Genomic DNA, 27,527 nt, shown 5'->3' on the forward strand with positions numbered 1-27,527 from the left:
TTGTTTATAGGAATACACATACATATGCATCAGTATATACATACACACACATACATTCTTTGTCTGTGTACACTGTATATGTGGATTTTTACACATACAAACACACAATCTTTTGGCTTTTCCATATCTTGAATACCTTTTTTTTTTTTTTTTTGCAAAATGCCATGAAATTTGCAATACTGAGCAGTGTATAAATTATGTTTATATTTAATTGATCTACAGTCAATATATATTATGAAGGAGGAACAGCATTGTTAGACAGTGGCAGGTGCTGCAATTTTGAACATGAAATGTGGTGAGTTGACATATTAAATATCAAGACGTTTTATAAATTTATATGAAATAATGCCTATCAGTGTTGTTAAATGCATCACTTGAACAATAAGTTGGAGATAAATTGACAGTTGAACTTAAGTCCCATTGAAATCAACAATAATTATGATCATAATTCAATTTGATTATACCAATATTAAGAATTAATTTGGTCTGAATTCAATTTTGTTGCATCATTCTTTTTACTCAATTTTTACTATTATTTTTTGAGTATAGAAACGGATAACTGCAGTTTCCAAAACCCCTTTTCATCATGATTTTAGCATTTTGAGGTGAGAAACACAAGAAAAAAGTATTATAAAGCTTAAATTTGCATAATTAGATACATCCAAAGAATACTCCCCACCTCAGTATCCCTAGAGCAAGGCTTGCTCACATGTATGATTAGACCAGTGGTAGTCAACCTGGTCCCTACGGCCCACTAGTGGGCGTTCCAGCGTTCATGGTGGGCAGTAGAGGTTTTGTCCGATACTGAAGCACTTTCCTTTTTTTAAATTTAATTGACTTTTAAAAAAATTTTCATAGCATTATTTAAAAAAATTTTCATTAGGTTTTCATAAAATTCCCCTGTTGTGTCTTCCGCTCCTGAGCCTGGCCTCTTGGCAGAGAGTGACTCAGAGAGTGAGGGAGAAGAGCCAACAGGGCTTCCCTCTGCAGGACCTTCCTCTCTGGCTCCGCTCCAGGTTCCAGAGGCGGGCCGGGTGAAGGAGATGACGAGGCCTCTTTCTCCCGCACCTTCCCCCTCCCAGGCAACGCCTCAAGACCCAGCTGCTGACAATCAGTCCTGGTTAGATCCTAGGCATCGCAGAAAGGAGAGGCAGGAACAACAAAAGAAGGGGTGGGGCAGGCCTAGAGAGTGCTGAGTGCAGAGCCACACCCCACAGGGTATAAAAGCAGGAAAGAGCTGCTCTATAGCTTTTTGTGACGGACAAAAACTGACTCTTGGAAATTTTGGCTGCAATATTTTGAGACTAAGAATTTGGCTTCTAGATTTCTGTTTATTTCTGAACTCTTTGTTGCTCCAGCAACGAACTGCAGTTACGCTGGCTTCTGAGGAGATAAAGAACTTGGCAGGCAATTGCAGGTTCGTTGCCAGAACTGATATCTGTCGTAGGAATAAATTGCTGGCATTTATAGTCAGCTCATGTGTCTCCTTGGTTGTGGTTGGGGGGGAACAGCACATCCCTGTGACAATTTAATTTCTGAAAATATACTAAATTGTTTCGCCCGCGCATAAGTTTAGTTCACGTTATGTAAGTGAAACTAAATGACGCTATAGGGCGATCGCAAATAAGAGCCTCGTCCCAGAATAGCTCGCACATTTCCCCCACACCACCCAGCTGTAACAGACAAGCAGACTTTGTAGCCGATGCCCCCCCCAAACCCAATCCACGATGCGCAAGAGGCATGCGCAGACAACAATACACTTTATAAATCACCATTACTGTGGAACCAGTGGGCAGTTAGAAAATTTTACTACTAACAGATACAAAACTGGGTGGTAGGTATAAGAAGGTTGACTACCCTGAATTAGACCATGCCCACTTTGCCATTCCAGCTATAGAAACTACATATGTTGGGCCCCCTTAGCTTGCCAATTCATGTATTAGTGGAAAGTTTTTCTAAAAAGCTATGTTTTCTAATTCTCTACTACAGTAAGCTTCAATTTAATAAGCATTTATTTGGCACACAAATTTACACAATCTAAACTACACCAAAAAAAAGTTAAATCAGTAAACCAGATAGCCAAATAATACATGTAATCACAGTTCTGTTCTGCTTCCATAATCCTTGCATTCATTTTGGTTTGGAAGGCCTAGAATGTGTTTTACACTATCACGTCTTCTGTTTACTTTCTGTAAAAAGATGGGAGGGTTAAAAAAACCTTACTCTAAGAGACTTTCAGCTTCAATTGGAATTCTGCTAAACCAAGATTTATTAAATTGAGGTTTACCGTGGTAGAAAATTGAAAAACCTAGCCTTTTTGATATCCCTTTCTCCATAGTCCATTAAATTATAGTTTTCTGTACTACTTTATCTGGATATATTTAACTAGATATAAAGCTAATTCTACAATAAAGCTTGGAATGAGTTATGACAGAGCTCCAACCCTAGATGGACAACTCACCCAAAGTTGGAGTCTTAACAAAATTGTGCCTGCATTACCCCCATTTTGCCTGCACTACATAACAGCAGAGTCTGTAGTTTGCTATTGTAAAGAGCAAATATAGTTTAGTTTACTTTACGTTATTGTCATTGCACGTGTTACAATAAAATTAAATGCCGTCTTCAGTGTACATTATAACTATAAAAATAAAAACACAAACATACATCCCTTATATTATATATAATTGAAATTGAAAACCCGATATTGCACTATACCATATAATTCAATATGGTTATTGCCCTGGAATAGAAACTGTTTTTCAGCCTATTTGTCCTAGTTTTTATTATCCTGTACCGTCTGCCAGATGGCAATAGTTACAAAAAAGGGTGCCCAGGATGAGATGGATCTTTAAGAATGTTTTGAACTTTCTTAAGGCAGTGGAACTATAAAGCTCTTCCAGAGAGGGGAGAGGGCAACCAATGATCCTCTGGGCAATTGACCCTCTGGAGTGCTGTCTTATCTGCCACTGTGCAATTTGCAAACCATACACAGATGCAGTAAGTTAAAATACTCTCTGTGGTGCAGTGGTAGAAGGCCACCAACAGTTTTTCATTCAGTTGTTGTTTTCTGAGAAGTGTTAGGTAGCATAATCTCTGCTGGGCCCTTTTGACCAGTGCTGCAATCTGAGTGCCCCAAGTCAAATCCTCTTTTATGATAACACTCAGAAACTTAAACTGGCCACTTTCTCCACTCGGTCTCCATTGATAAGCAAAATATAGACCTGAGATAAATGTGAAATTACAACTGAAAATCACTACCTTATTATGAAACATACATTTTAGGAATTGGGCAAAAGAACACATCTTGTTAGTAGCTAGTTTCAAAACAAAGATATAATATACTTACTGTGTGATTCTTTTTCTTCTACCTCATATGTTTTGTTTTTTACTTTTTATTTATTTTTTTTGTTTGCAGTAGGAATCAAAGTATTTTTATGCCTTGTAGAAGACTTTTATTCTTATTTGAAAGTTTGATGACTAATTCAGTACAAAGTATAGCTAAATATCTATATGGAAAAAGATAAAATGTTCCTATTGCAGCTATACATTATTTAATCAACTTGCTTTCTAATTCAAGTACACCATTTTGGATTACCTTTATGATTTTATATAACTCTATTGTTTGGATACAAATACTTCCAAAAATTATGATGATCAAGTTTCCAATTTTAAATTTTCTTCACAGTCTCCCGATTCTGTTCAGTTACAGATTGTTATATTTCCATAATTATTGACATTTTTATAAACAATGCTGAAGTTAATTTGTAGGTGTACAGAGATCCTTTGTAAGAAATTAATTTCATTCTTCCCTGCTTCAAATCTTAGTGTACTATATTGAATATAGTCATAAATCTGTTTCATTAAAGATTTTTTGTGGCATCTTAGCTTTTTTATCTATATCTAGCATGTTTTCTATGCATACAAGACTTAGTAGTGTAAAACTATTTTTCAAATGGGAAAACAAGATTTTTTATGGTTGTTCAGACTTCATTAAATATCATATTTGAATTAATCTATAAAGTGTTGAATAGCAGAAAAAATAGCATGTTTGTATGAAAAAGAGATAAATATTGTGACTGAGCAATATGAGAGAATATAAAATCTATGAAAATAGATAATTTATCACTAAAGCTGGGAAGATGTAGAATTTTTCAGATCAGTTGTACTGAAAAGATCTAGTATGCTAAAATGAAGCATAGATCAAGTTTCCAAATTCAGTGAAATAGAAAACACCAAAGTAGTGAGGAGGGAAGAAGAGAATTGCGCCAGTCATCACAGCATTTCTTTGCTCAATGGTATTGCATGAAGTACTAATTTGCAGAAATACAAATATATTTCTGAATCACAGATTCTGACCAGAAACAGGAGAGAATGTTTTCCTGCTTGGCTGTGTATCATTGCCTCTATCTGCTTCTATGTGGTACTACATTATTTTGTGAGTTCAACACAGGCAAGCATCAACTCCTTTTCTTCCCTACTCTTTTTTTCCCTTTTGTCCTCCCTTTTTTCCCCTACTGCAGGTGTTCAGCATGTTTTTGGAAACATTAGTAGATTTTATTCAAGTTCATAAAGAAGATCTACAAGATTGGCTCTTTGTGCTGCTGACCCAGCTTCTGAAAAAAATGGGAGCTGACTTGCTGGGATCTGTGCAAGCAAAAGTTCAGAAGGCTTTAGATGTGACAAGGTAATAGATTAATGTCAGAATAAAAATACACATGTTTTAAACCAGTGGTAGTCAACCTGGTCCCTACCGCCCACTAGTAGGTGTTCCAGCTTTCATGGTGGGTGGTAGGGGTTTTGTCTGATAAGCACTTTCCTTTTTTTTTAATTTAATTGACTTTTTAAAAAAAATTCATAGCATTATTTAAAACCATTTTCATTAGGTTTTCATAAAAATTCCCCGTTACAATATAAATTTCTGAAAATATACTATTTATATCACCCGCGCATAAGTTTAGTTCACATTACGAAAGTGAAACTAAATGGTGCTATAGTGCGACCAAAATAAAAGAGCCTCATCCCAGAATAGCTCGCGCATCTCCCTGGAGGGCAGGTAGAAAATTTTACTACTAACAGAGATACAAAAGTGGGTGGTAGGTATAAAAAGGTTGACTACCCCTGTTTTAAACTTTCTACATCTGTATTTCAGTTTTGCACCTTTTAGAATACAATAAAATAATTGTAGCTATATATGTCAGCATATTAGAGTGTAGAAAAAATAATAATATGTCTGTTTTCATAATATTGTCTTTCTGGTGATGTTTATATATTATATATCTTTACAATGAATGAACTCAAATGCTTTGTCAGTTTTAATTTTTTCAGTGTTTAGAAAACCATAATTTTTATATTATCTCTCACTGCTTACCTAGGCAAGGTACATGTATTTCCTGATTATGTCTAGTTTCTGAACATACTTTAAGTGTGATGAAGTGAAATTTAATTCTATTATTTCTTAGGGAATCATTTCCAAATGATCTTCAGTTCAGTATTTTAATGCGGTTTACTGTTGATCAGACCCAAACACCAAGTCTGAAGGTAAAAACTTACAAAGCTTTACAATTATGTATGACATTCCAGTCAATAATACTATTGTCTTGTGTAATACATTCTGTGTTGTTGGTTTCCAATTAGTGGGTTTGTTTGTTTTTTATAAAATTTCAGACAGTCAAGCCAGCACTGCAGGACCAGCTTCGTTCTTTTTGGAGCGCCAAGGTTTTTTTCTGAATTATTGCTTTTTTTAACCTATTATGTGTAAAATTTACATTAAAATATTTCTATGCATCCATATACTGCTACTAACCTTTGCAAGTAATTTTGAGCATGCTCTTGTATACTTGATAACCAAGTGTTATGTGGTTTTCTTGAAACATTTAGCAATGAATCCTATGAAAATTCCACAAAGTCCAACACAGTTTTAAAAAATTGTATGGCTGTCTTAACACCAAGCTGGTTATGCAAGCTCCCTCTGTCAAGTCTTTTCTAATTTTATGTTTGTAATTTCCCAATCTCCATTTAAAAGACTGAATAGTATAACAGAATTTCTTGCTGAATTTTCTGTGGTTGTAAAATGTTTTTGCATCTTCAAAATTTGAGTCATTTGCTTTTAAGCTTTTATTATGAATATTGTACGATGTTAATGATACATATTCAGATATTGAGCTGTTGCTGAAAATATGTAAAAGTTAAATGACATAAACAACAAAAACTATTCTGCTGCAGATGACCGGTTGGAGAAACTTCAGACTTAAGTATATATATTGTGTATGTACACTGAGACGTTTTGGGAAAATAACAAGCATATATGTAACCACTATTTTTCTCTGTTTGGCACAGAGGTCTATTAGACCTATTAGGTCTATTCGAGTCTATTAATTCCTTTTCAGAATATGGCACTTCTTTACTCCTGGATGCAAAGTTACAAATAAAAATACCATATTTGCTAAAATGTAATGTTTATTATAAATGCTATAGAGAAATTCATGTTAACTATTTTGTTACAGTGAATCTTTAGATTTTTCTGTAGATTTAAACGTAAAGGAATAACATTTTTAAAACTGGAGGGAGATACATTGCGGGATCCATGTGGGTGGGTTTATTTATTTATTTATTTATTTATTTGTGAAACATGTACAAGATAGCAGCATAAGTATAAACATAAACAAAGGAAGTAAGTACAGATAAATGGGAACAGTAGGACAGGGACGGTAGGCACGCAGGTTCGCTTATGCACACCCCCTTTATGGATCTCTTAGGAATGGGGTGAGGTCCACAGTAGACAGTTTGTGGTTGAAGCTGTGAGGGTTTGAGGCTGTAACAGCGGAGTCAGGTAGAGCATTCCTGACGTTGACCATTCTTACTGAAGTCGTATTTTCTGCAATCATGTTTGGAGCAGTTTACTTTGTTTGTATCAGTTGTTTGCCTGTGTATTATTGTGGTTGAAGCTGAAGAAGTCATTGACAGGTAAGATGTTGTAGCAGATAATTTTGTGTACTGTGCTTAGATTGGACTGCAGGCAGCACAGGTCCAGATTGTCCAAGCCCAGAATTTCAAGTCTGGTGGCATAAGGGATTCTGTTGTGAGTAGAGGAGTGGAGTACTCTTCTCGTGAAATACCTCTGGACCCGCTCAATCTGTTAATGTCCAATATACAATGTGGATGCCAGGCGGATGAGTTGTATTTAAGAATTGATCTGGCAAAGTTTTTGTATGCCCTAGTTAGCAGTACAATGTTACCGGAGAAGAAGCTTCCCAAGATTAGGTTAACAATTCTTAATGCCTTTTTGGCAATGCCAAAAAGGTGATACAGTGCCAAAATACTGATACAGTGAGCTCTGGGGCTTAGATTGTTTGAGATGAGTACTCCTAGGTCCTTGACAAAGTGAGGGTCGTCTACGAGATCATTTCTGCCCAACTTGTATTTTGTGTTCTGATTTTGTTTTTTGCCAATGTGCAGGACCGAGCATTTATTAGTTGAGATTTGGAGTTGCCAAATGCATGACCATTCTGACACCTAGTCAGTGTTGCTTTGTAGGACAGCAGCATTGTCAGTGATGTTAAATAATTTTACGTCATCAGCAAAGAGGACACAGCTGCTTTTAATATGATCACATGGGTCATAGATGTAAAGCAGAAAGTGTATTTGTCCTAAAATGCTGCCTTGTGGGACACTGCTGTTAACAGGTGCCAGATTTGATTGGGCCCTCCCTATTTTGACTATTTATTGCCTGTTGGACAGGAATGTGGCTATCCACTTGTGCAGGGATCTGGAGAGGCTGTAAGAACTTAATTTCAACATTAGTTTGTTGTGCACCACTGAGTCAAAGGCTTTACAGAAGTCTACGTAAATTGCATCTACGTGCTGAGGAGTTTAGTGGTTATCTATACAATAAAATCGTTCAGCTTCGGGAGGGCTTGGATCAAAATTGGGTGGATCCAGGTGAGAGGTCAGAGAGCTGTCTTGTTGAGACTGTTTGGGATGAGTTTGACCCTGTGGCTCCCGAGGACATGGACAGGTTATTGGGGAGGTTGAGTGCCACCACAGTTTTTACTGGACCCGTGCTCCTCCTGTTTGGTGCTGGCCATACAGGAGGTGACACGAGGCTGGCTCCAGGGGATTACGAATGCTTCTTTGCTGGAGGGGGTCTTCCCTGCCACCTTGAAAGAGGCAGTGGTGAGACATCTCCTCAAGAAGTCTTCCCTGGACTCCGCTGTTTTAGGTAATTATCGTCTGGTCTCCAACCTTCGCTTTGTGGCGAAGGTTGTAGAGAGTGTGGTGGCACGTCAGTTACCCCAGTACCTGGATGAAACTGTCTATTTAGACCCGTTCCAGTCCGGCTTTCGGCCCGGATACAGCACAGAGACAGCTTTGGTCGCGTTGGTTGATGATCCCTGGAGGGCCAGGGATAGGGGCTGTTCCTCTGCCTTGGTCCTATTAGACCTCTCAGCGGCTTTTGATACCATCGACCATGGTATCCTGCTGCACCGGTTGGAGGGATTGGGAGTAGGAGGCACCGTTCATCGGTGGTTCTCCTCCTATCTCTCCGATCGGTCGCAGACGGTGTTGACGGGGGGGCAGAGGTCGGCCCCGAGGCGCCTCACTTGTGGGGTGCCTCAGGAGTCGATTCTCTCGCCCCGCTTGTTCAACATCTATATGAAGCCCCTGGGTGAGATCATTAGTGGTTTCGGTGTGAGGTACCAGCTGTACGCTGATGATACTCAGCTGTACTTTTCCACACCGGGCCACCCCAACGAAGCTGTCGAAGTGCTGTCCCGGTGCCTGGAGGCCGTACGGGTCTGGATGGGGAGAAACAGGCTCAAGCTCAATCCCTCTAAGACAGAGTGGCTGTGGATGCCGGCACCCCGGTACTGTTGGGGGCGAGTCATTGGCCCCAATGGAAAGAGTGCGCAACTTGGGTGTTCTCCTGGATGGACAGCTGTCTTTTGAAGATCACCTGACGGCCGTCTCCAGGAGAGCCTTTTACCAGGTTCGCCTAGTTCGCCAGTTGCGCCCCTTCCTGGACTGGGATGCCCTATGCACGGTCACTCATGCTCTCGTGACATCTCGCCTGGATTACTGTAATGCTCTCTACATGGGGCTTCCCTTGACGAGCACCCGGAGGCTCCAGTTAGTCCAGAATGCGGCTGCGTGGGTGATAGAGGGAGCCCCTCATGGCTCCCATGTGACACCACTCCTGCGCAGACTGCACTGGCTGCCTGTGGCCTTCCGGGTGCGCTTCAAGGTTTTGGTAACCATCTTCAAAGCGCTCCATGGCCTAGGGCCGGGCTACTTACGGGACCGTCTACTGCCACCGATTGCCTCCCACTGACCCGTGCGCTCTCACAGGGAGGGACTCCTTAGGGTGCCGTCCGCCAGGCAGTGCCGACTGGCGACACCCAGGGGAAGGGCCTTCTCTGTGGGGGGTCCCACCCTCTGGAATGAACTTCCCCCAGGACTCTGCCAACTTCCTGACCTTCGAACCTTCCGCCGTGAGCTTAAAACACATCTATTTATCTGTGCAGGACTGGACTAGAATTTTAATTTCAAATTTAATTTTAATGGGGTTTGTATCTTTAATTGTAATTTTAAATTTCGGCCTATTTAAACAAGTTTTTTAATTTAGTGTTTTACTTTATATTATATTTGTATTTTTATCAGGCTATAAACCGCCCTGAATCCTTCGGGAGATAGGGCGGTATAAAAATTTGATTAAATAAATAAATAAATAAATAAAATCTATTCTTGGGTTGAATTGCATGAATATCCAACAGATATTGAATAGTGGTTTCCATGAAGGACCCTCTTCGACTTGTTTCTTGAAATGGGAAAATTAAAATATACAATTTTCTTATCACTCCCTCATCTGTTCCTGTTAATATCTTGTCTAATTCTGTCAATTCCATATAAAAACCATATAATTTTGCATCTTTTTCATATCTGGATTGTATTTGCAGTGTGTATACCATACCATATTATCCCATTTTTCCAAATCTTGTTTCGTTTTAAGTTCCCCCTTTTCTGACAAAATGTCCTTATATCTAACAATGTTTCCCATGTTATTAATAATATTTGGGTGCATAAATGCTTCCATTGTCGAAAGTCAAACTGGTATCTTCAAGTAAGTTTGTTCTCTAATTTTCTCCCATACTAGAATAAAATAGAATAGAATAGAATAGAATAGAATAGAATAGAATAGAATAGAATAGAATAGAATAGAATAGAATAGAATAGAATAGAATTTATTGGCCAAGCGTGATTGGACACACAAGGAATTGTTTTGGTGCATATGCTCTCAGTGTACATAAAAGAAAAGAAAAAGAAAGAAAAAAAATACCTTCATCAAAGGTACAACATTTACAACACAAATGATGGTCATAGGTTGCAATTTAACCCTTAGTGATAGCAACAAAAAGTTACAGTTATACAGTCATAAGTGGAAAGAGATTGGTGATGAAAAGGATGAGAAGATTAATAGTAGTGTAGATTTAGTAAATAGTTTGACATTATTGAGGGAATTATTTGTTTAGCAGAGTGATGGCTTTTGGGAAAAAACTGTTCTTGTGTCTAGTTGTTCTGGTGTACAATGTTCTATGGCATCGTTTTGATGGTAGGAGTTGAAACAGTTTATGACCAGGATGTGAGGGATCTGTAAATATTTTCACAGCTCTCTTCTTGATTCAGGCAGTATACAGGTCTTCAATGGAAGGCAGGTTGGTAGCAATTATTTTTTCTGTAGTTCTAATTATCCTCTGAAGTCTGTGTCTTTCTTGTTGGATTGCAGAACCAAACCAGACAGTTACAGAGGTGCAAATGACAGACTCAATAATTCCTCTGTAGAACTGGATCAGTAGCTCCTTGGGCAGTTTGAGCTTTCTGAGTTGGCACAGAAAAAACAGTCTTTGTTGTCCTTTTTTAATGATGTTTTTGATGTTAACTGTCCATTTTAGATCTCATGATATGATAGAACCTAGAAATTTGAAGGTTTCTACTGTTGATACTGTGTTGTCAAGTATTGTGAGAGGTGGAAGTATGGAAGGGTTTCTCCTAAAGTCTACCACCATTTCTACAGTTTTGAGTCTGTTCAGTTCCAGATTGTTACGGTAGCACCACAAGGCTAGTTGTTCGACCTCACATCTATATGCAGATTCGTCATTGTCTTGAATGAGACCAATCACTGTTGTGTCATCTGCGAACTTCAGTAGTTTAACAGATGCAGTCATTGGTATACCGGGAGATGCAGTCATTGGTATACAGGGAGAAGAGAAATGGGGAGAGCACACAGCCTTGTGGAGCCCCTGTGCTAATTGTTCAGGTATCTGAAGTGATCCCGTTTAGCTTTACCTGCTGCTTCTTGTTTGGTAGGAAAATAAAGCATTTCTTATATAATGTCTTTGAAAGTAACCATGTTTCTTTCCCATACCATAAAAAGGCATGCCAACCCAATTGCAAATCATGTCCCTCCAATGTCAATAATCTTGTATTTCTCAATACAATCCATTCTTTTATTCATGTTAACACTGCTGCCTGGTAGTATAGTTCCCAGTTTGGTAATCCAAACCCTCTTCTAGTTCTCACATCTTGTAACAGTTTTAAGTTGATTCTCACATTCTTCCCCTGCTATATAAATATTATTTTGTTCAAAATATTTTTTCTCCAATTTTATTGGAATTGTTTGGAATAAAAACAATAGCCTTGGTAGTATGTGCATCTTAATTGTTGCCATTCTTCCTATTAATTATAATTGCAGATTTTTCCATCTCTCTAAATCTGTCTCAATTACTTTATAATAATTATCTTCCTTAATCATAACACATCTTGCTGTTAGTTGAATCCTTAAGTATCTTACTTTCCTTGTAATTTGAATATCTAACTTCCTCGTTAACTCTCTTTTCTGTTTCTCTGTAACATTTTTCACTAATATCCTAGTTTTCTCTTTATCTATTTTTATTAATTTTCAATCCTGCCACCTCACCATATTCTTCTATTGTTTCTAATAGTTTTGGCTCCATTTCTTGTGGATCTTCTAAAATAAATACCAAATCGTCTGCAACTGCCTGCAATTTATATTCCTCCTTTTTAATTTCCATATCTTGTATCTCTTTATCCTGTCTTATATTTCTGTTTAATACTTCCAGTATCAGTACAAATAATAGTGAAGATAGAGGACATCCCTGTCTTGTACCTTTCATGATATTAACCTTTTCCGTCATATCTCCATTTACCATCAACTTTGCCAATTGTTTATAATCCTGTTCACCGCCCTGAGTCCTTCGGGAGAAGGGTGGTATAAAAATTAAATAATAATAATAATAATAATAATAATTATTATTATTATTATTATTATTATTATTATTATTATATATCATGTTAATCATATTAGTAAATCTCTCCCCAAAATCCATAACTTTTAATTGCATCAACATGAATTGCCCGTTCACATAATCAAACGCCTTCTGTGCATCAAGGGATATCAATGCCATTTATTTCCCTAGATGGCCTACATAATATTCCAATGTATTCAAAATTATTCTCATATTGTCTCTGATCTGTCTCCTAGGTAAGAACCATTTTGATCTGTATGTATAAATTCATTTAAAAATCTCTTTAATAATAATAATAATAATAATAATAATAATAATAATAATAATAATGATTTGATTTGTATACCGCCCTTCTCCCGAAGGACTCAGGGCGGTGAACAACCAAATAAAATACAAACACAAATACATACAATATTAAGAACAACCCTTAAAAAACTTATTCAATTGGCCAAAGAAATTTAAAATACAAATTTAATCTTTCTTTAATCTTTCTGCCATTATTGAAATAAATATAATCCAATTTAGTAGGGAAATCGGTCTATAAATTTTTAGCTGTTGCAGGTCTGAGTCTTCTTTCAGAATGAGAGTCTACCTCCATCCACAAAGCTGGCATTTTCGCCTCTAACAATAGTTCATTGAATACTTCCAGCATTGTATTACTTGTAATTTCTTGTAACTTTTTATATACCTCTCTGGTAATCCATCTGGGTCCGGGGTTTTGCTGTTCTTTTGTCTTTTAATTGCTTCTGTCAATTCAATCATTGTTATCCTTTCTTCTAGAGCCTTTTTAAATGTTTCTGGTATAATAGGTAATTCAGCTTTTTCTAGCATTGTTTTATTTTTCTTTTGACATTGTCTCTTGTTTGTATAGTTTTTTATAATAATCATGAATCATTTTCTTTTTCTCATCATTTGGTAACATGCAATCCAGTGGTGGGTTTCAAAAAATTTTACTAGCAGTTCTGTGGGTGTGGCATGGTGGGCGTGGTGTGGCTTGGTGGGCATGGCATGGGAAGGATACTGTAAAATCTCCATTCCCACCTCACTCCAGAGGAAGGTTACTGCAAAATTCCCATTTCCTCCCAATCAGCTGGGACTCAGGAGGCAGAGAAGAGATGGGGCAGGGCCAGTCAGAATTTTTACTACTGGTTCTCCGAACTACTCAAAATTTCTGCTACCAGTTCTGCAGAACTGGTCAGAACCTGCTGAAATCCACCTCTGATGCAGTCCCTTCATCATCTATTAATTGATTGATTTTTTTCCTTCTCTTTTTTCAATCTATATGCCAACCAACTTCCTGGTTTATTGTATTTTCAAAAAAGTTTTGTTTAGACCTCTTAATTATTTGAGATAAGTCCTCCTTTTCTATTAGATTCAATTTATGTTTTTTCAAATCCATTTGATTTCTTACTTTCCTTTTTTGTGGATATTTTTGCAATTCCATTTCTAACTTCTTATACTCCTCCTCTTGGTTTTTTTTGAGCTTGTCTTTTTTTTCTACTTCTCTTTCCCACATATGTTATTGCCAATCCTCTGATTTATGCTTTGGCTGGGTCCCATACATTTTGCAATGAGGTTTCTTCTTTTCTATTCTTTTTTAAAAAGAAAACCAACTCCTTTTCCATATGCTATAAAAAATCTTTTTCATTTAAAATTGTTTGATTCAATGTCCATCTTAATTTCTTATTTTGTCCCTTCCATATACCGTATTTTTTCAGAGTATAAGACGCATCGGAGTATAAGACGCACCTTAGTTTTTGAGGAGGGAAATAAGAAAAAAGCTGATTGGCAGGTGGATTGGCCTCCCAGAATACCCCCAATCAGCTGTTCCCAGAGGTGAATTTTAGCAACAGGTTCCTTGGTTGTGAGCTCTGTGCCTTGCTTTTTTTTGCTTTTTCTTCTGCCTCTGAAACTCAGTTTCAGAAAAAACATTTTTCTGCCTCTGAAAGCCTCTTAAGCTCTGAAACAGAGCTTCAGAAAAAAAGCCTCTGAAGCTCTGTTTGGGAGCTTCTTTTCTGAAACTCTGTGGGGCCAATCTTGAGGGAGAGAAGGGGAGAGGAGACGCTTTATGGGGCCAGCCTGAGGGAGGGGATAGGAAAGGATCTATGGGGGATAGAAAAGGATCTATGGAGCCAGCCTGAGGGAGAGAAGGGGATAGAGAGGAGAGGCTTCTGTGGGGCTAGCCTGAGGGAGAGAAGGGGAGAGGACAGGTCGATCGTAACTACTCATTAATTTTCAAATTCTAAGTGGCGATTTATCAAGCCCAATCATAGTTTTGTAGGGGAGCACAGATATTCAGCTAGTAGATATAGATACATACATATTTATTATGGAATATCTATTCTTTAAAAAGTAGCATGCTGAATTGAATTGAATCTAGTCCACTATTCTGTTTCTAACCACAACCAGCTAGAAGCCTGTAGATAATTTGCGTACAAGGCCTAAGGGCAACAGTCTTCTCAGACTGTTTTACTCATTACACTGAGTTCAGATATATTTAGTGCACCCTGAAATAGTTTTTGTATTTTATTGTGTTTACTAATCTAGGTGAAATGTTAATATATATGATATAAAGATTCCCCTCGCACATATGTACTAGTTGTTCCCGACTCTAGGGGGCAGTGTTCATCTCCGTTTCAAAGCCAAAGAGTCAGTGCTGTCTGAAGACGTCTCTCTGGTCATGTGGCTGGCATGACTAAATGCCAAAGGCACACAGAACGCTGTTACCTTCCCACCGAAGATAGTTCCTATTTTTCTACTTGCATTTTTATGTGCTTTCGAACTGCTACGTTGGCAGAAAATATATGATATGCCATACGCTAAATAAATAAATTCTTCCAGCAGCAAGTAGGCACAACTTCTCTGTAGTGGATGGCTCCCAGCTACCAAAAAGTTACTATTGTAAATAATTTCGCCTTGAGTGAATTCCACTAAACTAGTGATGTCTTATCTGTAAGATTATATTTGAGGAATTTTTTGATGCAAATAGACAAAATTGTTAGAATAGTCATGTAAGAAATTGATATGAATAATTTATATGTTTTGTATGGAAAAGATTATTATATTTTGAGTCTTGGTGTTGCTGTGAATGGATTTCCCATCTATGTCTCTCAGAAATTAAACATTCATAATATGTATGCAAAGGAAAAGGACTTATTGGATTATTTTAAAAGAATATTTAAAGGAATTTATATACCAGAATTAAATCTCTTCTGTCCAGTAAACAGAGGCATAAGAGAATTATTTTTATATGTATTTAATTCAAATCTATTAGAAGCTTATTGAAGTATTCCATTCTGTATCTATTCCATATATATTCCAGTTTTCAGCTGTGAATGAAAACTGTTGCTAAAATTGTCTAAAAACCTATCATCTTTTAAAAAAATCATTACAGACTTGTATATATTTATGGTGCTAGGACATCTATTTATGGCACTACTATATTTTTATAGCAATAGCAATATCATTTAGACTTATATTAGCACGTCATAGTGCTTTTACATCCCTCTCTAAGCGGTTTACAGAGTCAGAATATTGCCCCGACAATCTGGGTCCTCATTTTACCCACCTTGGAAGGATGGATGGCTGAGTCAACCTTGAGCTGGTGAGATTTGAACTGCCGAACTGCAGCTAGCAATCCCCTGAAGTAGCCTGCAGTACTGCACTCTAACCACTGCGCCATCTTGGCTCCATTATAATTTTTATTTCTTTTTTTCAAACTTTCATTTGTTTTATTATATAAAATACAAATAAAATAAAATAGGAAATTAAGAGAAGGAAATAATAAATTACTTTAGGTTAGATTACTTTGCCTACTTTAAGAATTACATTTTCAAAAATCCATCCTAATTCCAGTTAACTCATTAAATTTAAGGCACTACTATATTTTTTATATCCTGTAGAATCCTAAAACTGTTCCCAATTACACACACCTTAAATTATATTGGAAATTCAAATGTAAAAGTAGCTTATTAATTAGTATCAAAAAACTTCCATTTAGAAAAAACCTGGAAATATGCAGAAATATTTTCTGTAGTTCTTTGCCTTTGTGCAGCATAACCTTTAAAGTTCTTTGCATTATTTATTTTGCATTTCGAATCCAAAATATGCTTTTGAATTATACAGGTGTTACTGGTATCGATTATTGCTCAAGATCCTATCAGCTAAATCACTGAAATGCTGTTTTTTATCCACTGATTTGCTGCTCTAAAAAATATTATTTCCAAATTGCTACTGTTAGCATCAATTAGCATTGCTATGTGGTTCTCAAGTAAAATAATTCCATTCTCATATGCTTGTCACTAGATGTACTTTTCTATACATTTGATTCTTTTTATTTTTACAGGTGAAAGTTGCAATCCTTAAATACATAGAAACACTTGCACAACAGATGGACCCAGGAGATTTTGTAAATTCAAGTGAAACTCGTCTGGCTGTATCTCGAATTATTACTTGGACAACAGAACCCAAAAGTTCAGATGTTAGGAAGGTATTTCAAATTATGTTAACATGAGTAAAGTTATTTCTTCTTTCATTTATCATTTATTATATCAAATTCTACATTAATATTTTAATTTCAATAAAATGATATTGATTATCCATAATAATTTTGAAAAAAATCTTCATGTGTTTATTGATTTTTGTGAAGGACAATAACCAAGCAGAATTTTGACCTAATGTAATATAAACAGATGAATTTAAATCATGCAAATTTCTATTTAACTAATTTGGAAATGTATTTGCCAATATACTCTATTTTTCGCTCTATAAGACATACTTTCCCCCCCCACAAAAGTGGGTGGAAATGTCTGTCCGTTGGTGCCAGTTCTTTGGTGAATAGCAGCCAGGCTGTAGAGTCAGGGTCCTTTTACAATGCTGAACCCCACCTCTTCTGTCTTTGTCATTGCCTGCCTCTTCTGTCTCTTTTCCATAGTGCAGAGGTCAATAGATAGAGCGGTACATGAGAGGACACCTATCTGTTTTTTTTCTTGTTTTCTTCCTCTATACCTAGGTGCCTCTTATGGTCAGGTGCCTCTTATAGTGCGAAACCTAGGTGCCTCTTATAGTGCGAAAAATATGGTTTTTGCCAACTACCTACGCATTTAGAGTATTTGCAAGAAAAAAATCATAGCCATGTAATAACTTATTACATGTTAATACACACAAACACACACACACACACACACACACACACACACATATTATCATTGCATGAAATGTAATAAATGAAGGCGCCTCATTTCGAAGCAGAGTTATAAAGAGTTACTCTTTATATTATGTGGCTTTCAAAAAAAATGGGTGTAACGTATAGACAACAATGCAATCTTTAGCTGTACATTGAGTATCAGAATCTGGTAGCACATACACGTCTGGCCAGATTGGAAACTCAATCACTAAATAAGATGCAGAGGCAGGGCATGCATGTTGCCTCCATTCTTGAAATATATACCGTGTTTCTCTGAAAATAAGACCTGGTCTTACACTTTTTGTCACCAAAAAAGGCACCAGATTTTATTTTCAGGAGATGTTTTCCACTTACCTTGCAGTTGCAGCAATGGCACTGACACCAGGAACCTGCTGTCGGCCCACTTCTTCTGCAGCTGCTTGTAGCCATTTGCGCACATCACCTCTGATTTCCGTTTCGCTGTCAGATGCATTCAGGAAAGGCCTCTACAGCCAAGAAACGAGGTCTGGATTGAAACACATATTGCCCTGGCCTCTGTTTCGCCATCAGACTTCTTCAGGAAAGTCCTCTGCAGCTGATAACAGAGCTTCAGATTGATCCAGAGAAAGGCCTCTGATGGCAAAACTGAGGCCAGGAGCGACATGTGTATCAATCCAGACTTTGTTCTCAGCTGCAGAGGCCTTTCCTGAATTTTTACCCTTGCGCCTCGCTCCACCCCATGCACCACGGAGTGGGCAGGGTCTTAACTATGGCATATTTTGGAGGTAGGGCTTGGGCGCATGTGTAAAAATCAAGCTAGGGCTTATTTTCAGGGTATTTTTTCTGGGAAACACGGTACCTCTGCCTGTGCTACAAGCACAGCTATTCAGTGGGGAATTTGGTTAGTAATTAAACAGAAGTGGAATGCAGGAAAATATTTGATTTTACTTGTTGGGGCATTCTGTTGTTACTATTAACCTTTGTCCTTGACCAGCGGTGAAATGCACTTACCTTCACTACCGGTTTGGAAATGTGACCATGCATGCCTCTTCTGCGCATGCGTAGAGGGTCAAAAATGCGCAGAGCATGGGCGGAGCCTCCTGCCGCCAGCCCTACCGGCTCACGCAAGCTGGATAGATCTGGCTGGATTTCACCACTGTCTTTGACTTATCAGGCCATATCCTAGGAACTAACTAAATACATAGACTTTCTGAGGCTGGCATTATTACAAGGGCTGTTCTAAAATCTTGCTCAATCCACGCAATCACCAGGAGTCAATAGTGACTGGAACATTCACTGCATTCCACACCCCTAATAAAAGATTGCAGCTGCAATACATCTGGAGACAAGTGCACATCTTTTCTGCATGTGTCTGGCTCCCAAGATCCATTAAATTTACAGTAGATAATGTTGAATCAGTATTATGTAATCAGTATTCTGTAATCACTATAGGAACAGATTTATTATGTGCTTTTTTCTTGAAAAAGCTTGCTACTGTCCTAGCTGAACCATTGTGTACAATTTTTGAAGTATCATTTCGAACTAGTTCTCTGCCTGATCTATGGTCATCAGCTATAGTTATACCAATCTTTCAAAAGGGTGCCGCTAGTTTATTAGAAAATTATAGACGAATCTCTTTGTGCTGTGCTACATGCAAAGTTATGGAATCAATTATAAACCAATCCATCATTCACCACTTAGAAACAAACAACTTGTTATCCAACAAACAGTTTGGCTTTAGGAAAACTTGTCCTGTAATTTACAAGTTTTGCACTGTAAAAACATCTAGACTTGATGTCTTGATCAAGGTAAAGCTGTATATGCAATTTACATAGATTTTTGTAAGGTTTTTGATACAGTAGTACAGGGGGGGTCAAACTCAAGGCCTGGGAGCCGGATCTGGCCCGCGGGGTGTTTAGATCTGGACCACCCTGGAGCAGCAAAGGATTGGCCCACAGTGCCTCTGCTAGCGAAAATGGAGCTACTGTTGGCTATAGGCAGCCCTCCTGAGCTGTTTTCACTGGCAGAGGGTTATAGGAGTCCGTTGCAGCCAAAAACAGAGCTCTGGAGCCCGTTTTCGCTGGCAGAGCACTCACAGGTGCCCCAACATGAGTGAGGTCAAGCTGGCCACGCCCCACCCCCACCCCCTGAGGTCAAACACAACCCTGCTGCAGCCCTCCATGAAATCGTGTTTGACATCTCTGCAGTAGTACATGATAAAATTGCAGTAGTACATGATAATGTACAATGTCGGCTGGCGGCCCCCAGGGGGAGGGTCTTCTCTGTGGGGGCTCCCACCCTTTGGAACGAACTTCCCCCTGGACTTTGACAATTGCCGGACCTTCGGACTTTCCGCCGAGAGTTGAAGACCTATTTGTTTGTTCGCGCAGGACTGGCATAGGATTTTAATAGGATTTTAATTAGTTTTAACGTTTTAATATTTTATAAATTGGGGTTTTATTTTTAATTGTTTTAATTCGGCCATTTGTATAATAAGTTTTTTAATCATGTTTTTATGTGTATTTTGCTGTTGTTTTTATTATGGCTGTAAACCGTCCTTAGTCCTTCAGGAGAAGGGCGGTATAAAAATTTAATAAATAAATAAATAAAATAAATAAAACTCTTATGGCATTTCTGAACCTTTGCACAAGTGGATTGCTGCTTTCCTGTCTAATACACTGCAGAAAGTCAAAATAGCTAACTCACTATCTAAACCTGCATCAGTTAACAGTGGTGTTTCGCAAGGCAGCGTTTTAGGTCCCACACTATTTTTGCTCCATATCAAAATTATTTAATACTATAGATAATTCTGTTGTTTTGCAAAGTGGTCTCGACTATGTGTCTGAATGGTCATCTATTTGGCAACTTCAAATTTCGATTAATAAATGCTCTGTCTTACATATTGGTAAATGTAATCAGAATGTCAAGTTTAAGCTAGGTAGTATTGATCTAGGAGATGACCCTCACTTTGTCAAGGACCTAGGTTATTTATTTCTGATGACTTATGTTCCAAAGTTCATTGTAACAGCATTGCTAAAAAAGCATTAAGAATTGCAAATTTAATTTTGCGAAACTTTTTTTCTGGAAATATCATATTACTAATTAGAGCTTAAAAATTTATGCTAGACCAATCTTGGAGCATTGTTCAACTATTTGGAATCCCTACCATGTATCTGACATCAGTACAATCGAGTGGGTTCAGAAGTATTTCACTAGAAAAAAATTTCTTCTGTACACAATAGAATTTCCTATGTTACTAGGCTCGAAATTCTCAGTTTAGTTAACTTAGAACTGCGTCGCTTGTGGTCAGACCTAGGTATTGCATACAAAATTATACATAGTAATGCTTTACCTATAAATGACTTTTTTTGTTTTAATTGCAATAATACGCATGCAAACAACTGCTTTAAACTTAATGTATTGTTCCAAACTTGACTATAAAAAATATGATTTCTGTAATAGAGTTGTCAGTCTGGAATGCTCTACCTAATCCAGTTGTCTCAGCTACAAATTTTCATAGTTTCAATCTCAAATTGACTTCCGTGGACCTTACTTGCTACTTAAGTGGTCAATAGAGGGGGCATGCATAAGTGCACTAATGTGCCTATCGTCCCTGTCATTGTATTTTTCTTTTATTCTTGTTCTTGTTTTTGTTTGACAAATTCTATAAAAAAATATTTATTGAATTTCTAAAGTTAAAATACACAATACAAAAAAAAGCACAACACACACACACACACACACACACACACATGTTTTCTGAGGTTTTCGCGGGTGTTTGTATGTAGGTCTTTGGTTATTCGGGTTTTCTCCCGCGTAAAATTGGAAGTGTCTTGGCGACGTTTCGACGAAGTCTCATTCGTCATCTTCAGGCTTCAGCTTCGTGCTTCTGGGAGCAATGTGTGATTGCAGCTGTTTCTTCCTTTTTAAGCAGCAGTGCAGCTCACCAGCTCAAATCCCCCTGCAACTCAGACTAATCTGAGCACAACCAAGCCCCCACCCAAACAGGACACACCCCCAGCCAATCAGAGCACAAAAAAACCCCATCCAATCAGAGCACAGCCAAGCTCCCACCCAATCAGTTCAAACCCCCACTAGCAGTTAAAAAGGAAGAAACAGCTGCAATCATATATATATATATATATACACAAAGACAAACGCGTCAAAATTACATTACTCATAACAGCTTTTCCTACATCGGTATCTCTTTTTTTTTGTTTTGTTTACATTTATACCCCGCCCTTCTCCGAAGACTCAGGGCGGCTTACAGTGTATAAGGCAATAGTCTCATTCTATTTGTATATTTTTACAAAGTCAACTTATTGCCCCCCCAACAATCTGGGTCCTCATTTTACCTACCTTATAAAGGATGGAAGGCTGAGTCAACCTTGGGCCGGGCTTGAACCTGCAGTAATTGCAGGCTTTGTGTTCTTAATAACAGGCCTTACCAGCCTGAGCTATCCGGCCCCTTATCCTATTTAACCTCTATATACAGATTCTACTTCTTAAGTATCTCTATAAATCAACATGCTTATTTAAATTATTTTAACCTCTATTTAGAATTCAGTCTCATGACAAAAATCTCTCTTACGTTTTATGCTTACTCTCCAGCCAGGAATACCATCTATTTCATATTCGATAGTACTGAATATCTTCCCTCTCCTTCATTTCCATCAATAATATGTCCATTTTTACACATTCATATATTTTTTTTATTATAATTTGATTCGGTGGGATATCCAGATGCTTCCAATTCTGTGCTATCACAATTCTATATGCTGTCAATATGTGTAATATGATATATTGTATATTTCTTTCCATTTTCCCTTCCAGAATGCCCAATAGGAATAGTTCCGTTTTTGTTTTGTTTTTTCTATTTTGTGCCCTGTTATTTCATCCAGCCAGATTTTTATCTTCCCCTAAAATTTCTTAATCTTAGGGCAGGTCCACCACATGTGGTAAAATGACCCTTGTTTGTGACCACATCTCTAACAATTCGGGGATCTATTTGGAAACATCCTGGCCAATCTCGCTGGTGGCAAATGCCATCTATAAAACATTTTGTACAGATTTTCTTTATAAGTAACTGACATCGTTAGCTTGTAGTTTCTCTCCCATAATCTATCCCATTGATCCAGATAAATATTATGTCCAAACTTTCTTGCCCATCTGATCATTGTTTCTTTGACGGTTTCTTCTTCCATTTTGAATTTGAACAAAAAGTTATACATTTTGGTAATAATTTTCCCCCCGGATCCTAGTAATATCTTATCAAGTTCCAATTGTTCTCTGTATATGGCAAATTGTTCCTTATTTTTTTTATGTTTTGTTCTGATCTCCAAGTATGGCCACCAATCTATTTTTATTCCTTGTTTTCTTAGATCCTGTTCTGACTTTAAGTTTCCAGTTTCATCTAATAGATCCGAGGATCTTACTTTTATTTAAGTCCAACACATTGGGATAGTTTATGGCCTCCATCATTGATATCCAAACTGGAACTTTCATATAGTGATTTTTCTTTATAACATCCCAAATATTGATTAAAGTATTTCACACTAGATGTCTCTGGAAGTATGTATGGGTCTTACTTTTCTCCTCCCAGAGGAACGCATGCCATCCCAATTGGAGATCATGGCCTTCCAGTATTAAAATTCTCCAGAACCAAAGGAGGCTTCAGCCTACCAGATTGGGAATTATATTATCAGGCAGCCGCAATAACTTGGTTAAAATATTGGATTCAATTGAGAAATAAGAGAATTTCTCAATTGAATCCAATCTTTTAACCAAGTTATTGCGGCTGCCTGATAATATAATTCCCAATCTGCTAGGCCGAAGCCTCCTTTGGTTCTGGAGTTCTGCAGAAGTTTACGTTTTATTCGGGCTTTTCCCCCCCACCAAATAAATTTACCTATCATTCTGTTTACATATTCAAAAAACTGTTTCCCTAGCCTAATTGGTATTGATTGAAATAATATAACAATTTAGAAAATATATTCATCTTTATTATGGCTATTCTACCTATTAAAGATAGCTGTAATTTAGCCCAGATATCTAAATCTTTTTTATTTGTTGTGTTAATTTGTCATAATTATCTTCTTTCATTGTGGAACATTTTTCCGTAAGCCATATTCCTAGATATTTCACCCTTTTAACAGTTTGATTCCCCAATTTCCTTTCCAATTCATCCTGTTGTCTTTTTGTACAATTCTTTGTTAACATTTTGGTTTTTTCCTTATTTAGTTTAAGCCCCGCTACTTTACCAAATTCTTCAACTTCGTTTATCAAGATGGTTCCCGTCTCCAAAGGATCTTCCATGATAAAAACTAGATCATGTGCAAATGCTTGGACCTTATATTCTTCCTTTTTGACTTTCAAACCCTTTATTGTTTGATTTTCCCTAATTTGTATTAATAATATATCTAAAGACAATATAAATAATAGGGGTGACAGGGGACATCCTTGTCTTATTTATTTCTTTTTTTTATTTATTATTTCAATTTCTATACCACCCTTCTCCTGAAGGACTCAGGGTGGTTTACAGCCAACTAAGAACAACAAATACAAAAATTAAAAACAGATTTAAAAGATTAATTTAGATAGGCTGAAAATACTAAAAAACTAAAAATTATTAAAATCCCCATTAAAAACTATTAGGCCAGTCCTGCACTTCAACTCAAGCCGGAAGGCCCGGAGGTCAGGGAGTTGGCGTATCCCTGGGGGTAGCTCGTTCCAGAGGGCTGGAGCCCCCGCAGAGAAGGCCCTCCCCCTGGGGTTCACCAGTCGACATTGTCTGGCCGACGGCACCTTGAAGAGACCCTCTCTGTGGGAGCGCACTGGTCGATGGGAGGCCACTGGTAGCAGGAAGCAGTCCCGTAAGTAACCCGGTCCTAAGCCATGGAGCGCTTTAAAGGTGAGAACCAAGACCTTGAATTGCACCCGGGAGGCAACCGGAAGCCAGTGCAGCCTGCGCAGGATAGGTGTTATATGGGAGCTTCGAACCGCTCCTTCAGTCACCCACGTGGCCGCATTCTGGACCAGCTGAAGCCTCCGGGTACTCTTCAAGGGGAGCCCCATGTAGAGAGCGTTGCAGTAATCCAGGCGGGAAGTGACGAGGGCGTGAGTGACTGTGCATAGGGAATCCCGGTCCAAGAAGGGACGTAACTGGCGTATCAAGCGCACCTGATAAAAAGCTCCTCTGGCGACGGCTGTCATGTTCTTCTAACGACAGCCGTGCATCCAGAAGGACGCTGTTGTGCCTCGTCCGCTTTCCCCGCAGCCGGGCCCGTGTTATCTGCTTCCGAACGCTGAGGAATGTCCTAGCATGCCTCCCGGCCCCAGCCCTGGCTCCATGCCCAGACAGGCCGAGGAAGAAGAAGCGCCTCCAGTCCCCAGCCCTGGTTCCATGCCCAGGCAAACGGAGCAACTAGACCCCTCCCCCTCCCCCACAGCATGTGAGCCTGAGGAAGGTCAATTACCAACAGCTGCAGACTGGAGTGACCCTCGCTTCAGGAGAATTGATAGGCGGCGGCAACAGAAGGGAGGGAGGGGCAGGCCTGGATAAGTGCTGAGTCATGGAGCCACACCCCATGGCCTATATAAAGGATCTGCTTTCTGGCATTCTCTGAGTCAGGGAAAGTCTACCTTATCTTGCTGAAGTCACTTTCTGGTCTCCTGCCTACCTTGAGAACTTTGCTAGGACTTTGGCAGAGCTGCAGAGGCACACCTGATTCGGATTTCCCTGACCCGGCCGTCAGCAGAGGAGTGGGACATGACAGACGCCTAGATTACGAACCTTCTCCGTGGGGGCCAAAGATTCGCCCCCCACAGTCAGTGATGGCCTCAGTTGATTATACCGGGATGCCGGCATCCACAGCCACTCGGTCTTGGCTGGATTGAGCTGGAGCCCGTTTTTCCCCATCCAGACCCATACGGCCTCCAGGCACCGGGACATCACTTCAACGGATTGACTTAGGTGGTTTGGGGTGGAAATGTACAGCTGCGTATCGTCAGCGAACAGATGACACCTCACCCCACATTTTACCCCTCTAGTTATATTAATCTTCTCTGTCATTTCACCATTCATTATTATTCTAGCCTATTGTTTCAGATAAATTGTTCTAATTAAGCCTGTAAATTTCTTCCCAAAATTCATAATTACCAACTGATTGATAAGAAAGTTCCAGTTTAGATTGTCAAACGCTTTCTAAGCGTCCACAAACATTAATGCCAGCTGCTTGTCCAAATGGGCCTCATAGTATTCTAATATGTCCATGATCATCTGTGTGTTATTTCTTATATGTCTGTTTGGCAAAAATCCATTTTGGTCCGAATCAATAATTTCATTTAAAAATTTTTTGGCCCTTTCAGCTATTATAGTTACAAAAAATTTATAGTCTACATTAAACAGCGAGATTGGCCAGCAGTTTTTGATTTGTTGTGTACTTCTATCTTCCTTTGGGATGAGTGATATTAGTGCCTTCCTCCATGTTTGTGGTAGTTTGGATTGCCCTAGTGCTTCATTATATAAGTTTAGCAATAATACTTCCAGTGGCCCCTGTAATTCCTTATAGAACTTGGAGAGGATGCCATTGGATCCTGGTGCTTTGCTATTTTTTTTGTTTCTGAATAGCCGCCTCCAATTCCGACATAATTATTGTTCAACATTTCCTTCATTTCCTCTGATACTGTCGGAAAATTTCTTTCTTTCAATTATTTCTTTATATCCTCCTCCTCTACCTTCTCCTGGGTATATAGTGTTTCAAAATAATAGTGAGCTATGTCTTTATTTCATCTAACTGATGGTGGATATTCCCCTCCTTGTCCTGCAGTTGTACTATTGCTCTTTTTTCCTTATCCTTTTTAATTTGTATGCCAGCCATCTTCCCAGCTTATTGGCATGTTCAGAATGTATCTGTTTCGTTGCCTTAAGCTTTTGGGCCATTTCCTCCTGGGAGAGCAAATTTATTTTATATTTTATGTTTCTTCTCTAATTCTCTTACCTGGGGAGGTCTGCATTTTACACTCTAATTCTTCCAATTTCTTTTGTAAATCCAATTGTTGTCTTCTTTTTTCTTTATTTCTCCTTGTCCCATATGCAATTGTCAGGCCTCTGACATAAACCTTGGTTGTATTCCAAAGGTTCTGTAGAGTCGTGTCCTCATTTAAATTTTCCTTCAGGAAGAAATCTAGTTCTTTTCCCATCAGTCAATATACCTTTTTTCTTTTATCACTTTTTGATTCATGGTCCATCTTCCACTTGGTTTAGATCTTCCTCTCCATTTTAGTGTCAGCGGGTTATGTCTTCCCATATATTAGTTGTTATTTCTACTTCCTCTATATTTTTATTTAAGTCCAAATCCATCCAAATCATATCTATTCTGGTCCATGAATCATGTGGGTTCGAGTAAAAAGTATATTCTTTGTTGTTGTTGGGTTGTTTTTTTTTGTGAATTCTGTTCCTTCCAGATATCTTTTAGATTCAACTCTTGCACCATGTCAAAAAAAAGTTGATGGCAATGTCTTCCTGTTTTTTATTTTTCTTCCCCGATCTCTAATCTTGCTTTGGATCTACGATCGAATTAAAATCTCCCAGTAAACAAATATTTTCACTTTCCAATTCCATCTATTTTTTATGTAATTTGTAATAAAATTCCCCCTGTATAATATTTGGTGCATAAATAGCCACTAATGTTATCTTTTTTTGTCTTATCGTTATCTGAGTTACTATAATTCTTCCCTCCTCATCTGTGTAAATTTGCTTCAGTTGTAGCCAATCCTTGATGTATATAACTACTACTCTCTTTTTTTGTGGTGCAAGAGCTGTATAAAGTTTTCCTAATTTAGGAGCTTCCAACAAATGCCCTTGTTGTCTTTGGATATGGGTTTCTTGTAGGCATGTGATATCTGTGTTATATTTTTATAATTTAGCTAGAATTTGTCTTCTTTTGGCTAGAGAGTTTAAGCCAGTGGTTCCCAACCAGTGTGCCGCGGCACTAAGGGGTGCCGTGAGATCTTTTGAGGGTGCCGGGAACTTTTGAGCTACG

The 27,527-nt window shown here is 38.2% G+C and overlaps 1 protein-coding gene across 7 annotated transcripts in view; it reads left to right on the plus strand.

Annotated features, from left to right (window-relative positions):
• CLASP2 (cytoplasmic linker associated protein 2) overlaps nucleotides 1-27,527 on the plus strand; it is a 425,149-nt gene that overhangs the window by 354,882 nt on the left and 42,740 nt on the right. For 5 of the 7 annotated variants that reach the window (XM_058184359.1, XM_058184356.1, XM_058184357.1 and 2 more), the window contains 4 exons: nucleotides 4,521-4,684; nucleotides 5,460-5,538; nucleotides 5,665-5,715; nucleotides 16,666-16,809. In XM_058184359.1, the coding sequence (XP_058040342.1) occupies nucleotides 4,521-4,684; nucleotides 5,460-5,538; nucleotides 5,665-5,715; nucleotides 16,666-16,809 (438 nt within the window). The remainder of the gene's footprint in view (nucleotides 1-4,520; nucleotides 4,685-5,459; nucleotides 5,539-5,664; nucleotides 5,716-16,665; nucleotides 16,810-27,527) is intronic. The other 2 variants (XM_058184362.1, XM_058184358.1) reach the window with 1 other exon arrangement.

This window comes from Ahaetulla prasina, chromosome 4 (assembly GCF_028640845.1).
Source record: "Ahaetulla prasina isolate Xishuangbanna chromosome 4, ASM2864084v1, whole genome shotgun sequence".
In the NCBI taxonomy this organism is placed as follows: Eukaryota; Metazoa; Chordata; class Lepidosauria; order Squamata; family Colubridae; genus Ahaetulla; species Ahaetulla prasina.